The 13,971-nt window shown below is 38.2% G+C and overlaps 1 protein-coding gene across 14 annotated transcripts in view; it reads right to left on the bottom strand.

Moving 5' to 3' along the window:
- Positions 1–1,652: 1,652 nt before the first annotated feature.
- Positions 1,653–13,971, bottom strand: part of LOC111864093 (voltage-dependent calcium channel type D subunit alpha-1) — a 221,044-nt gene continuing 208,725 nt past the window's right edge. For 12 of the 14 annotated variants that reach the window (XM_023851102.2, XM_033751324.1, XM_023851095.2 and 9 more), the window contains 8 exons: positions 13,622–13,723; positions 11,772–11,873; positions 9,866–9,904; positions 5,873–5,991; positions 4,159–4,284; positions 3,556–3,833; positions 3,258–3,388; positions 1,653–3,173 (listed from right to left, as the gene is read on the bottom strand). In XM_023851102.2, coding sequence (XP_023706870.1) covers positions 2,934–3,173; positions 3,258–3,388; positions 3,556–3,833; positions 4,159–4,284; positions 5,873–5,991; positions 9,866–9,904; positions 11,772–11,873; positions 13,622–13,723 — 1,137 coding nt within the window. In that variant the 3' untranslated portion in view covers positions 1,653–2,933. Of the gene's footprint in view, positions 3,174–3,257; positions 3,389–3,555; positions 3,834–3,956; positions 3,998–4,158; positions 4,285–5,872; positions 5,992–8,337; positions 8,887–9,865; positions 9,905–11,771; positions 11,874–13,621; positions 13,724–13,971 lie in introns of those variants that run through there. The other 2 variants (XM_023851107.2, XM_033751325.1) reach the window with 2 other exon arrangements.

The raw sequence follows: 13,971 nt of genomic DNA, 5'->3' as shown, positions 1-13,971 counted from the left end.
AATATCCCTCAAACATCTGATGTCTATCTGGGTCAATTCGCTGATGACACCTGTATATATGCGGCAGACCACAAAGAGAGTTATGTTCTCAGAAAAATTCAGTGAGGCCTCAGTGCTATTGCAAAATGGTATGAGCTCTGGAACATAGAAATCAATTGAGATAAGCCTCAAGCCATCTACTTTTCTCAAAGACTTAGGCCCCCCTGACGCTCGTCTTACACTGAATGAATGCAATATCCCCTGTGTCAGTCATGTAAAATATCTGAGTGTAATCTTCAATAAGATGATTACATGGAGACTTCACATAGAAATGGTTGAAGCCAAGGCCTTCAGAACATTATTAGAATCTACTCCCTATTCAAAAGTGAACGTTTAAGCGTCAGCATTAAACTAACCCATCATAAGGCACTGATCAGGTCAGTAATGACTTATGCTTGGTCCCCCCCTGTATTAGCGGGAGACATGTACCTCTTTAAATTGCAGTGCCTGCAAAACTCGTTTTTCTGCACCACTGGATATTTTCGAAGGTGCACACTGGTTCATGATTTCCACATGGCTTTCAACCTTTCATAGGTATATGATTATATAATAAAATTGTGCAGGTGACAAGCAGAAGTCATACAAAATCATGAGAATGAACATGTTCACAGTATAGGACAACGCAAAGCCAGACACAGAACATATAAGAGGCTTAAATTTGGCAGTAGTCAAACGTATGACCATACAAGTGACTGAGCTGTTGTTGTAGCATAAGATAAGTAAGATCAGCATGGTTTGCTTTGTAAAACCTGTACTGACAGTTGACTTGTATATAGTGCAGATGGAGGAGTTTTCAACATCATGCTATATGTGCAATACATACACTTGACGAAAGGCTAAGTATATTCATAAGAGACAAATGTATGTTCTAGTCAGAGAGGATGTTACATGAGGACTATTACTGCAAGGGTTGAGTTGAAAAAATCTCTGGTAATGGGTCTCGAGGAGCTTGGCGCCAAGACAAACTTATTGGCAGTAAACTGCCAGTTGTAAAGTAACTTTGACTTTGACATTGACTTTTTAGTTGGTCAAGAATGTGAGTGAGTTGCTGTCATATGTTAGCTGTGAGAGCAGCCAGCCAGCGAGAACAGGAGCCATTGAATGTGGAAGCTGAGATGTAACCTAGCAACTGCTAGTGAAGACGAACTGAGAAGAATTAGTGTGTGTGCTGTAGTGAACTGTGAAGTGTAGATTAGCAATAACGGTATAATTGCTTGTAGTTACAAGTCACAGATTTTGAGTAAATAGTTACCAGTCCAAATCCCATGTATGGTCACTAACACATGATATTAAATTGGGGTTTCACTGTATTCCCTACTCATGAATAACAGTTCAGACTGGTGAAACCTATCATTTGAAAGGAACTTTTTTTCATACTTTATTAGCAAAGTCCATGATGATTGTACTGCTGTCTTCTGCAGATATCTCTGTATCGTTACACTATATGCCATATTTAGGAGGTTCAGACTCTTTGAAATTGTGAAAAATATTCTGTGTTTTAAACCCAGTTTTGATACATGTTTTGTTACTGGGATAACACACGTGTGAATTTGTATTTTCATTTTCACATTACTTCTTATGTCACTTCAGTGCTTGTAAATACTTTTATAAAGTTTCATTCAGCTCAAAATTTATTGGGAACAATCTTTTTACAGTCCTGTACAAATTCCATGACAAAAACATTTGTAAAAACATTTCTATACATTTTTATACAAATCAATAATACAGTAGAAGAAATATCCATTTATCACCAGGGATAATTTCTTTCGATATTTAGTTAGATGGCTGGTCATGGATGGAGACCAACACCCCATCAGGTTCTCATCTTGCAGATAACTCACTTGACTTTGTTCATCAGCCAGCTGATGTACAGACAGTTTTGGTAGATTTCTGCCATCAAATTCACGTGCCAAGTAATGTTCAGTTCAGTTCCAATGGGCACATAACACAGCTTAAGAAAACTAGCTTCAATAGAATTTGAAATACCTCTGAAAATAAACAATCACTTTCTTGTGTGGTACATTTCACTCTGGGCATACAATTTGGCCTGAAGTTAGTAGTTTAACTATGTTGAAACACCAGGTATTTGCTAATCACAAACAGATGCTGGTGATCTTGGTTTCAAATGGTACCAATCTTTCCTCTTCTTCTTCTTCTGTTTGAATCTGCAAAGCTTCATTTAACATTCTGCACTATTATTTAGGAAGGTTCTTTCATTTCAATATATTTGAACATTAGACTGATATCTTGGATGGCCAGTTTCATACTTCCATATTGCAGACTTCCAAATTATTGAATGCTGGCATTCATGGTTAAGTAAACTTTAATTTTCTTAAAAGAAATCACACAAGAACATAATGTCATGAGGTGAGTTAGTTTTAAACGTTTGAACACACGCACTAAAATTTTCAGTGATAATAAATGTTCCAGTTTCAGCTGTACTTTCAGAGTAATGGAACAGTCATTTAAGTGGACAATAAAATTCCAAATTGATATTAGCTAAACATTCCACATTAAAAAAAATTTCCTTTCACTTTTCAGATCAGTATTTCCATAACTGTGCTTGTGCACAAGATATGTATTGCTGGACCTTTTTGCTTGTCCCCAAAACTTTCAGTTTTATTTAACACTTTAACATGAAATAAAACACATTAAAAAATTCTTTTCCACCTTTCTGTTTTAACATTCTACTCTTTAATATCCACTGGATTTTTATTCACCCAGGAAAACTATCCACAAAAGGTAAGAATTGGGCAAGTTTGAGAAACTGATGGTATGTTGAGTTTGACATTGTCTTCTCTGGAGTAGAAGTAGATGAGGCACTTGGTAATGCAAAATGAGACCGAGACCACGGAACTCAGCAGGAGATCCCTGCTTTTATGTGGGGCGCACTGCTATAAGTGAGGATCAGTATCACCTGATCCAGATTCAACCCCTGTCTCAGTCCCCACCCCTGCACCCACTCCAGCCATCTGGAAGGACAGTGGTCTCCCTTGACGCTCCTGCAGCAGCAACCGATGTGCCGCTCGATCCATTTCCTCCTGAGTCATGTCTAAAGCTTCCTGCATCTCACGAGATGTGTAACGTACAAAATCAGCATCACAGTATTTGCCAAGACCTTGCTCGACTAGCACCTGTAATCAGCAATGACTTGGTCAAAACATAATGTTGTGATGACAATAAGTAATGCATTTAGCATAAAATTATGCAACACTCACCCTGCCTACCAGGCTTTCAGCTGAACCAACTACCTCAGGGAAGTTGGGACGGCGGTCAGCTGGACTGCCAGGAAGAGAATGTGACAGGCGTTCTGTCCCCAGACTGCCATTGGACTCACCCGCTCGGGACACTGTGAATCAAATATCTGGTGCACACATCTGCCTTACCTATTCATGACTTAGGTGCTAACTCACAAGTTAATGCAGCATTGCATGCACACTTATATTATAAGCAACAAAGAATTAGTTGTGACTGTGGCCTGGATGTGAGGTGTTAGTGAGCAGAGTGGGATCTGACCTCTGCCATGGAAGGAAGCCCTGTGAGTGAGGGGGGAGCGTCGCTCATGTCCCTGGCATTCTGTCACCACCGTGCCGTCACCTGGCAGGAAACCAGCCACTGCCACAGCCATCACTTGGGCCTGGGCCAGCTTGAGCCCATCCGCTATCCGACTGAAGCTTGATGATGTCTCACGACCCATGCAGCCCAGACGGAACGAGCCCCCCCCAACTCCTCGTGGGACTCTCCGGGGAGGGGGCGTAGGGGGGGTCAGCTCGGGGCTGTATTCATCCTGCAGGCTGGAAGTCAGGTTATGATATTAGTAAGGAACCCATGCCAGCAGGCAAGTGAGCAAGAGTGTTAGCAAGTGAGCTGGGGAGGGGGCAGGCCAAGCGAGCCACGCAACATCACGTGACGCTTACCGTAATGGTTTGGGTGTAGAAACTGGCCCCCTCCGTGTTGGCTGAAATCGGTACAAGAACCAATATTGACATATCTAACAATAATGAATCATTATTTTATCTTTGAAATTACAGCTCAAGAAACTTAGGTAATAGTTCAATTTAAAACAGTACCACTATTCAACAACTGGACATGTTAATATGTTAGAAAATGGATGCTTACTCAATTACGTGGTAGGGGCTGAAAGTCTTCTCAGGGTCCCCATTAGAAACAGCAACAGTCAATGGACGTAATGGAATTGCCTCCTCTTCCTGCAAGCCTCCCCCTGTTTCTTGCATTGAAGTTGCACTGCAAAATGTAAATTGTATTCAGGTAAGACGTGTGTGCTAGCATAGCAGCCTGTAGGATTTGAATGTAATACTATTTCAGTAAATGGCTTACATACACTGCTAAGTAAAAAGTAAGTAAAGCTATCCCTGTAACAGGCTGTGAAAGCCCATAAGGTTGTGAGACGTTGAGGGTCCCACATTATCTAGACAATTGGCTCAGAGATGGCGGTAAGGTTGTCAGCCTTATGCACCGGCCGCCCTTTACTCCCCAGGAAAATTATTTAATTCCTGGTACTTACTACTATCTATGAGCCGATTGTCTACAAAAATGTGAGAACCTCAACATCTCACAACCCTATGGGCCTCCAAGGCCTGTAGAGGGATACATGTACTTTACTTTAGTATGAAAGAAAGGGGGTTCAGTACTTGAGTATTTATTTTATTGCTAGTGGGGTGGGACTAAATCCCTTGTACTGCGGCCACTTCTGGCCTATTGTACCAGCCCCAAATGATAGGTGAGGGTGACTGTGGAGCAATTGGTGGAATGACGATTGGCAGGGGAAACTGAAGTACTCTGAGAAAACCTGCCCCAGCACCACTTTGTCCACCACAAATCCCACTTGACCAGACCTGGGATTGAACCCGGGCCGCCGCAGTGGGAAGCCAGCAACTAACCGCTTGAGCTGTGGCGCGGCCACTCCAGTCAATCTTAGTCAAACTACAACTTTATGCTGTAAGTTAATCTGAGTAGATGAGTAATCTTTTTGGCGTTTTCCTGTTTGGTGAGTAGCTAGGGATGATTGATGCAGTACAATGTTTGTCTCTGAGGTTAGGATGACATGTTGATGTAGTGCAATTTGTGCCCCTGAAGACTGGTTCTAATGGTAGTGTGTGTTTCAGAGCAATGACTGACTGCTAACATCTGTGACATTTTCTAAGTCATACGTGTCCCCTGAGTAGTGCAAAATGAGCAACAAACCTGGCAAAGCTTCCCAAAAGGAAAGTGCAAACTTTTCAAGATGCAACAAAGAAAGAACTTGAGTGCTCTCTATTGGGAAGCAAGAAGCAAAATGGGTTAAATGATCCCAAATGCAGCCACTGGAAACAAACCAACCAACTGAAATCTTCTTTGTCTTAAGATAATTTGAATGTTATACTCTTACTCATGTTGTAAGTATTTTGCAGCATTAGAATGGTGTAGATCCATTAAAAAAATTAAAGAAAATACAACTGGCTTATCTCTGTTGCTGAAGATAAAAGCAAACTGTATTAAACAAAATGCAGGAAAGAAATAATGTGAGTTCCAGCATACTTAAATGTGATCTGTTCAGCTGTGTTGTTACATGTAATTTTATCATAATGTGCAAAGAGTGAAGGATATCAGAATAATAAGTTCTTTTTCATATACCATAAATCCCATATGATTCTAACACAGTACTGAGGTCCAAGGTAAGGAAGGGCTGAAGGGGTTATTATGCATCTTGATATTCATTTCACTCTCAACAGATTTTGATTTATTTCAATATAAAAAATCTCTGGTGAAAGACATGCAACAATAGTGAAATTATTTTCAATGACTATTTCAAATAGAATTAAAATTACTATACCTTGCAATATGTGGCATGAGGGTACTCTTGGTCATGCTGGTAATGTGATTCATGCCCTCAGTTACAGCATGCTGAATTGAGTTGTAAGGCAAGTAGTCGATTGAGTTGGTTGGAGATACCTGTATGAAAATCATCATAAATGGTGAACACTCTTTTATTGCAGAAATCTGAAAGTGTAACACAAGAAATATCCCTATATTTAAATTACTTTTTCATTCTCTGCTTATGTTTTAAATATTTCACATATTTCTCAAAGGTTAATGGAAATAGCCCTGTTTAAATGGGTTGGTAATGATGTGGATGAAAATGACATGTAAATGGTGGTGTATAAATTCACAGATATTATGTAATGCAGTGACTGTGGCCAATTTTAAGGCACATTTTCAGAATTGATCTAGCAGAATCCAGAAAACAACTTCCATTAAACATCAAGGATAGAACTCTGTATAATACGAGGGAGAGTCAGTAAATAGGTCACAAATTGATATAAAATGTAAAACATGTAATATTCAAACGTGGGGAAAACACTTATTTCTTGACCAACACTGATACACTTGTCCCATCACTTAGTAGTGTGTCAAAACCTGGAGCTCAGAAGTCTTTGCAGTGTTGTCTCAGCCACTTCTGCACTTCCGTTTCAACCTCTTCATCATCAGAGAAACGTTTGACACCAAAGTGTTTTTCTTTTTACCAGACCAAACAGATGGAAGTCACTAGGGGCCAAGTCTGGACTCTAAGGCGGATGTTCAAGAAGTTCCTACTGTAGTTCTTGAGTTCTCTCCTGGGTTGCTCTGGCATTATCATGATGAAGCAGTTCCCCTCTTGCCGGTTGGCCTGGACGTTTTCTGCAAACTGCATCCTGAAGCTTCAACAGAACTTCACAGTAAGCTGCACCAGGCTTCTGTAAATGGGCTAACAGTACTTTCTGAGAATTCCAAAACATGGTAAATATAAACTTCCCAGCTGATGGCATAACCTTAAACTTTTGGTTGAAGGTGAACTGTAATATTTCCATTGCATTGAAGCATGCTTTGATTTGCATTTGTAGCGATGCACCCATGATTTGACCCCAGTAACACTCCTGTAAGGCATATCTTCTCCTTAATCTGCATACCATTAAGAGCTGTAAGGAAAGACCCATTTAGTTCATTTTTTCTTCATTCTTCAGGTCTCTGGGCACCCACCATGTGCACATTTTCTGAAACTTCTAACAATATTGTGTTATGTTGTATGCTAAACCATGTGAACACCCTAGTGCAGTTGCAGAAAAAAATCACTGGATATTACTTTTATAAACAGAATTTTAAATTATTTTGGAATGGAAGTTGTTCTGTGGTGAACTGAATAAATTATTTTGAAGTTTTGAATTAAAAAAATTATTTGTGAACATTATCAGAATTTCTTAGGTATAATGAAGTAAAATGAAAATAATTACTTCTTCCTCTTCTCTTAGTCTTGCTTTATTTAATGATGCTATTTCAGCTGCTTAGGTATATTACCTGAAATGACTGAGGAGGGTCACTAAGAAGTTGGTCAATACACCCAACCTCTGATCAAGTACTGAACCCAGGACCTACTGAATATGATGCAGGATAGCTAACCACTTGGTCTTGATGTATAAATAAATAATGATAGTACATACCAAGGACATACTCAGAAATTAATTAAAGTTTCCAAACACATTCAGGAAATCTGGAAGAAATGTAAATCACATCTAGGTTTCTAGTTATAAGTTACAAATGAAACTTCTGCTGTTGATAGTGTAGTGCATTCTAGTGCTGATGAATCTATTGCTATATTCATCTTCATAATAGATTACTTACTTACTTACTCATGGAGCTGAGCCCTTCTGGAGGAGCTGCCAATTCTGCAGCTACTCAAGAATATCCCAGCATTTTATGGAACCCAAAGGTTCATTACCGTGTTCACAAGAGCCCTCCACTGGTCCATATCCTGAGCCAGATCTATCCAATCCATACCATCCCATACTATCTCTCTAAGATCCATTCTAATATTGTCCACCCACCTATGCCTTGGTCTTCCCTGTGGTCTCTTTCCTTCTGGCTTTCCCACCAATATCCTATACGCATTCCTCGTCTCCCCCATTCGTGCTACATGACCTGCCCATCTCATCCTCCTTGTCTTGATCATTCTAATTATACTTTGAGAAGAGTACAAGTTATGAAGCTCCTCATTATGCAGTTTTCTCCAACCTCCTGTCACTTCATCTCTCTTCGGTCCAAATATTCTCCTCAACACCCTGTTCCTTCCTTAATGTCAGAGACAAAGTTTCACACCCATACAGAACCACAGGCAAAATTATAGTTTTGTATATTCTAATTTTTATGTTTTTGGAAAATTGACGAGAAGACAAAAGGTTCTGGACTGAATGGTAGCAAGCATTACCTGAATTCAATCTCCTCTTGATTTCCTCCTGAATCAGGTTTTGATCTGTTATCGTTTGTTCCCGAATATCTGAACTGTGCCACATTTTCAAAACATAACAGATACTTATAAAAATCTGAAACACTGGTACCAGTGTATGCCAACCAGCAGCTGAAGACTAGAACTAATAACATTCTTGAAGTACAAGTCTATACCAGTAACACACGAGATTCTGAGGTGCAGTTTAATGCAAGAGAGTGAAGTGCACGTGTAAAAGTGTGATGCAGATGAAGTGCTGCCAACTGTGGTAGCAGATTCCACATTTCTGAGTGCATGATGTGTAAGCTTGAAGAGCCTTGTAGTGCATCTGATAAAAATGATGCAACAGACACACATCACCTCAACTGGAAGGAATGGTGTGTCACACTCTGGAAACTTGCAGAAAGAGATGGCAACCAATCGAAAGCAGATCACAACCATCTTGCACAAGGAGCTGGGTTAACAGGCAAGTGCCTGCCAGATGGGTGCCTCATCAGTTGACATACAACCACAAACATTTCACATGACATGCTTGACCACTCTCCCCAACTTACACCACTGAACTGTCATGGGGGTTGAGACATTTGACCCTAAGGCAAAACAAAAAAGCATGCAATGGAATCCACAATCCTTTGGTGAGTTGTAATGGGGACACCATTTCCTGTTTATAAGATTTAAATCAGTTCATAACCTTATAAGCTGTAAGTTAGTTTGGTCTTATTTGACTACTTCTGAACACAAATATTGTAGGAATGAAAAAATATGTTTCTGCATATCCAGAAGGAACTTAAAAAAATATTCAAGTACATATGGAAGGAAATAATTTGTAAACAATGATCATTTATGTATGTTCTAAATGTGCAAGAACTTCACTAATATAAGTGTACCAGCAGATGAAAACCACAACTTAGAACATGCTTCAGTAATGAAATCCTTACAAAGAATACTGTACGATTGATATGAGACTGTTAAATTTAAGGACCTCATGGCTGTGAATGTGAAGATTACAGTGTTCTGGGTTGTGGTGCCATGATACCTGCCACTGGTTGTATGTCATGACATCAGTTCTACACACAGATCTGTGCATTAGAAATGCAACTGCACACATACCAACCCATGGACAATCAGGCTCGACTCTTTGCCATATGAAATTGGTGTATAAATATAAATTATATATAATCAATACTGAATTAGCCAAACCCACAATAAACAAGGGAATGCAGTATTATACTTAAAAAATACCCAATGTTGTCCCTAAATGACACCCATAATGCATTGTGTTTAGTAACAGAAGTCTTGCCAGTTCAGCTACTGCTCCTTTAATCAAAGAGTCAACTAATCCACTTTTAAATTGCCTGTATTCTGGGTTGTGACACTGTGTAGCCTTCCCCGAAGATGGTAGCCACTTACAGGACTGATGTCATAGCCCAGAAGATCACAGTCTAATCTTCACTGCCATAAAACCTCAAATCTCATATCTCTGGGGTGAATTAAACTGAAATATTTGACAAGACAATTGTACAGTTCCATAGTTTTCCTTCTTATAGAAGCAAACCACAATCTGCCTACCTTTCTGAGATTCCTTCCTGGAACATCTAAGTGATTCATCTGCAACACAATATACATATATATATATATATAACATTTTACTGATCTATTAAGCTTCAAGTCCAGGACATTCAAGAGGTACAGCTGTATGTGTTGTTATGTGATTAATCCTTAGAGAACCAACCAGGAACATACTTGTATCTATCTAGTGCGTTTGGTGGGTTCACCCTGAATATACATTCAGCTCTGATGTGAACTACAGCCTGGTCACCCGGCCTATAGCCTAATTACTATAATGACTGAGCTATATGAGCACCAAGTTTCAAGTCCAACTGACAACATATACCTCATGCTGTGGTAAGAAATATAATGTAATGAGCTGTTTTCATATAATTTTCTTTATAAATCAACTACCAGATACCTCACAGTCAGGCTACCAAATTATTCACTGTACACATGCAAAATTACATAATTACTCTACATTCCATAATCAATTTTCAGTACAATATGCGACAGCTGACCATGGCTCTCTTTCTTTGCTTAGCAGAAGGAGTGCATTAAAAGGTGGTTCATGAACAGCTACAAGAAACTTCAGAAGTTCATTCACTGTTGGCTGATGAGTATCAGTTTTAGAACAATTTTAAATTGTAAAACTCAATTACAAAAAACATTTTAATTTTAATATTTATCATGTGTGTAAATTTAATAGCAGAAAGAGGATAGAGCCATTATCAGAGCAGGTGAAGTTATCAGTGTTCTTACTGGTCAGTTCCTCTAATGCTAATTTATATCTCCACTATCAAATTTAAACACACATTTCTATTGTTTCATCAGTTGTTTCCCTTGAATAATGTTTATGTACCCTTCATCACAATAATGTGGCATATACACCTGTTGCTGAGTGGTAACTGTAAACAGCAGCTGTTACTAGGTAACATCACTTACAAAATAATAATGGTGTTATGCAACCTATTTCTAAGCAATAAACCAGTAAACATGCCTCTATAATAACATATTTTTTGTTGGAAACGGTGTTTTCTATTCAGTCCATGCAAAGTGGTTATAAGGAAGACAACTACAGTTCAGCCAGTTCAGTTGAGCTCTGCAAGGGGGGCTGAGAAGATATGGCAACCCAGTGAGCTGTCAGTTGAAAGTCAGTCTAGGAAGTTGGTGTGAAATGCCTGCCAGCCTGCAGGGAGGCTGTGAAGACAGAACATGAGTGTGTGAAGGTGAAGAATCTCCACTGTTAGAAGCTGTTGGCAGGGAATGGCTGATGAAGACACAGCTGGCTGGAGAAAGACTTAGCATGTGCTGTGGTGATTTATAAAGTGTGGAGATTAGCGATAGTGCTGTAATTACTTGTAGTTCTGAATGGTGTGTCACAAACACACACATATGACAATAAGATCAGGGTTTTTAGCTTCAACATGACTGATGAGTTGGCAAGGGATATCTGTTTTCCTTAAGTATACCACAAGTACATTTCTTTCTTACTGTTCTTTCATGTGCTGTCAAGTCTTGGCTGCTTAGCATTACACGTAGCATTACGGTCTTTTGGAGCTAATTTCTACAGAGGACTATGCAATTTTTGGAACACTATTGTGTCATCAATATTAAATAAACTGGTTTGTGAATGTAACTGAATTCGTAACAGTGACAAGTGAGGATAAAACGGTCAATCATATGGAAGAAAAGAACTTTACTAACCCTAATGTTAGTATCATATGTAAATAAAATACAGTCCCTTAAAATAAGCAATATATACTCTGCACATTCCAGTTGGGTGGGCTACAAGCATGGGAACAAAAACCATAAATCTTACAAATAAATAAAGTATACAAGCAAGTTATTTTACAAATACTGAAAAACTGTAATTTTTTGTGTTGTATACTTTATCTACAGTTAACACTGTTAGGTGGATTCTTACTTTAATTTGTGTTGAGTTGACTTTTAATGATCTGGCACGGTGGAAACCTGCGTGACCTCGCCGCATTGATGACCAAACACTACCAAACAGTGAATGATTACGCTGAAACAGAAAATTAATTAAATTCATTTTCGTGGAAATTCTTTAAAGGATTTTTTCAGTCATCCTGAAGGAAAGTGCATTACTTTCATTCACAATACTTGGAGCTTCCTTGCTTGTTGCCATGCCATTTAAAATAAATTCTTGTGACAACACTGCTTTTCTCCTTGGTGGAAAGATGCGAGATTTCAGCATATTTTAAAGTCACAATTACAAAAACATTAACAAAAAAAAGTATTCTATCACTCACAAATTTCTGTGAACACTACATTTGTTCTCTCTTTGGAAAGTATAAACATGTGTAACATATCACAAGAAATGAGCCCAGAGAGTGGAAAGCATCACTCCAAATATCACTGTCCTTGACCAGCAGAATGTTAATTCATGCACTGAGTGGCAGAACAACCAGCTATCTTATGGCTTGATGTACAGTGAGTACTTTTCTCTTGAAAATGATAGCTGATAAAAAAGTTCAAGTTCAGATTGCAGTTCAGGACATTTAAAAACATCTACAGCAAATTTATTGCAGTTGCCTGTTTCTTTAAAGGACAGAATAGGTTTTTGTTTTGTTGTATAGTCTATTTATACATATAATATCAATAATGTATATGTATACTAAGATTAATTAATTCCATTTATGTAAGAGGTAACTGGAAAATGCATGAATATACTTCAATATCTAACTCAAATGCCAATATATGGTAAGAATATGTTGATAATATACTTGTTAGTATATGAGAGACTTTATGTGAATCTTCTATTAATTATATTTCCCCTTGTCCTATACAAATTTTACAATATTTATTATTTAAGGTTTTGCTGATTTAATATTCCATTTCTGTTTTCCTCAGTATCATAGTCAAATCCCCTGGACCCCACTGGAACACTTCACAGGGGATTTCAGTATAGAATTATACCCACTGCTAGGAGCTACTATGTATGAGGTAGTGCGGTTCTCAGCCATTAATTTTAAAATGATTGCAAACACATTTCCTTTAGAAAAGAACATATTCTGAGAAGGAATAAAATGTATATTTAATTTTTGTAAATAAAGCAGCATTCTCATGCACAGAAATATTGGGTTTTCGGACTTTACCCATCGTCCTGGTTTTAAGGTAACTAAGAAAAACACGACGTTTTTGGAAACTGGATCTGTTTCCATCCTCAGGTGAGGGAAAACGCCTATTCTGTTGGGTCCCTTAGAAAAAGCTAGCCTCAATCACTGGACAAGTCCTGCTTTCACCAGGTGATGCAGGATGGCACTGCCCACCATGACATTCCAAAGCTCACTACAATTCAATCTGTCAAGGGCTTTTCCATAAGGAACAAATGCTCAGTCAGCTGATATTTTAATCTTTCCTTGTTTCAGTATATTGACTAATTAGAATTTATTAAAGAAAGAAAAAATAATAATAATAAAATGAAGACTGGGACTGAAGATTTAAATCACAGACAAAATCCTCTGGCATATTACTTTAACAGCTGTGGTTACAAGAGTATGGAGTATATTTCATAATATCTTTGGGTGTTTTTTATTAATTTTTCAATAGGAAACAGAAAAATTAAAAGTTTCTTTATATATTAGATGTCCAACACAAAACTTTGCGACGGTGCTTCATATAAAGTAGACACAATAAACTGTCCAAATGAAACCTTTTCCAAGGCATTATAGGTAGGATTTAAATAATAAAAGCCATAAATATAGCTACTACAACAATCTGAACTGTTAAAGCGCCACAAGACTTCCTTACCCTGTGCATAGGTTCAGGATTGTCATCCATTAATTCCTCCAAATTTCCAGAGATTGCACGTTTCAATTCTGGACCTGCATCATGCAGAGTACGCAGTCCAGCCTGTTAAAAAAAGTATGTTTTAGTTTCATACCAATAAAAGAAATCAATGAACATTGAGCCACCCTGCAACAATTTCCACATTATTTCATATAAAACTTCACTCCATATTTAATACTGAAATTTGTTATTTCAAAACTGCATTTATTGCCATTGGTATTTTATTTTCTTTAGGGCCAGTGGTTTCTTACACTAACTTTTCTCAACTGAATTCATAAAATGTATCTTTGGTCTTCGTAATTAATAGTTAC

This window comes from Cryptotermes secundus, unplaced genomic scaffold (genome assembly GCF_002891405.2).
Source record: "Cryptotermes secundus unplaced genomic scaffold, Csec_1.0 scaffold708, whole genome shotgun sequence".
NCBI classification, from domain to species: domain Eukaryota; kingdom Metazoa; phylum Arthropoda; class Insecta; order Blattodea; family Kalotermitidae; genus Cryptotermes; species Cryptotermes secundus.
This window is presented reverse-complemented; position numbering and strand designations above follow the sequence as displayed.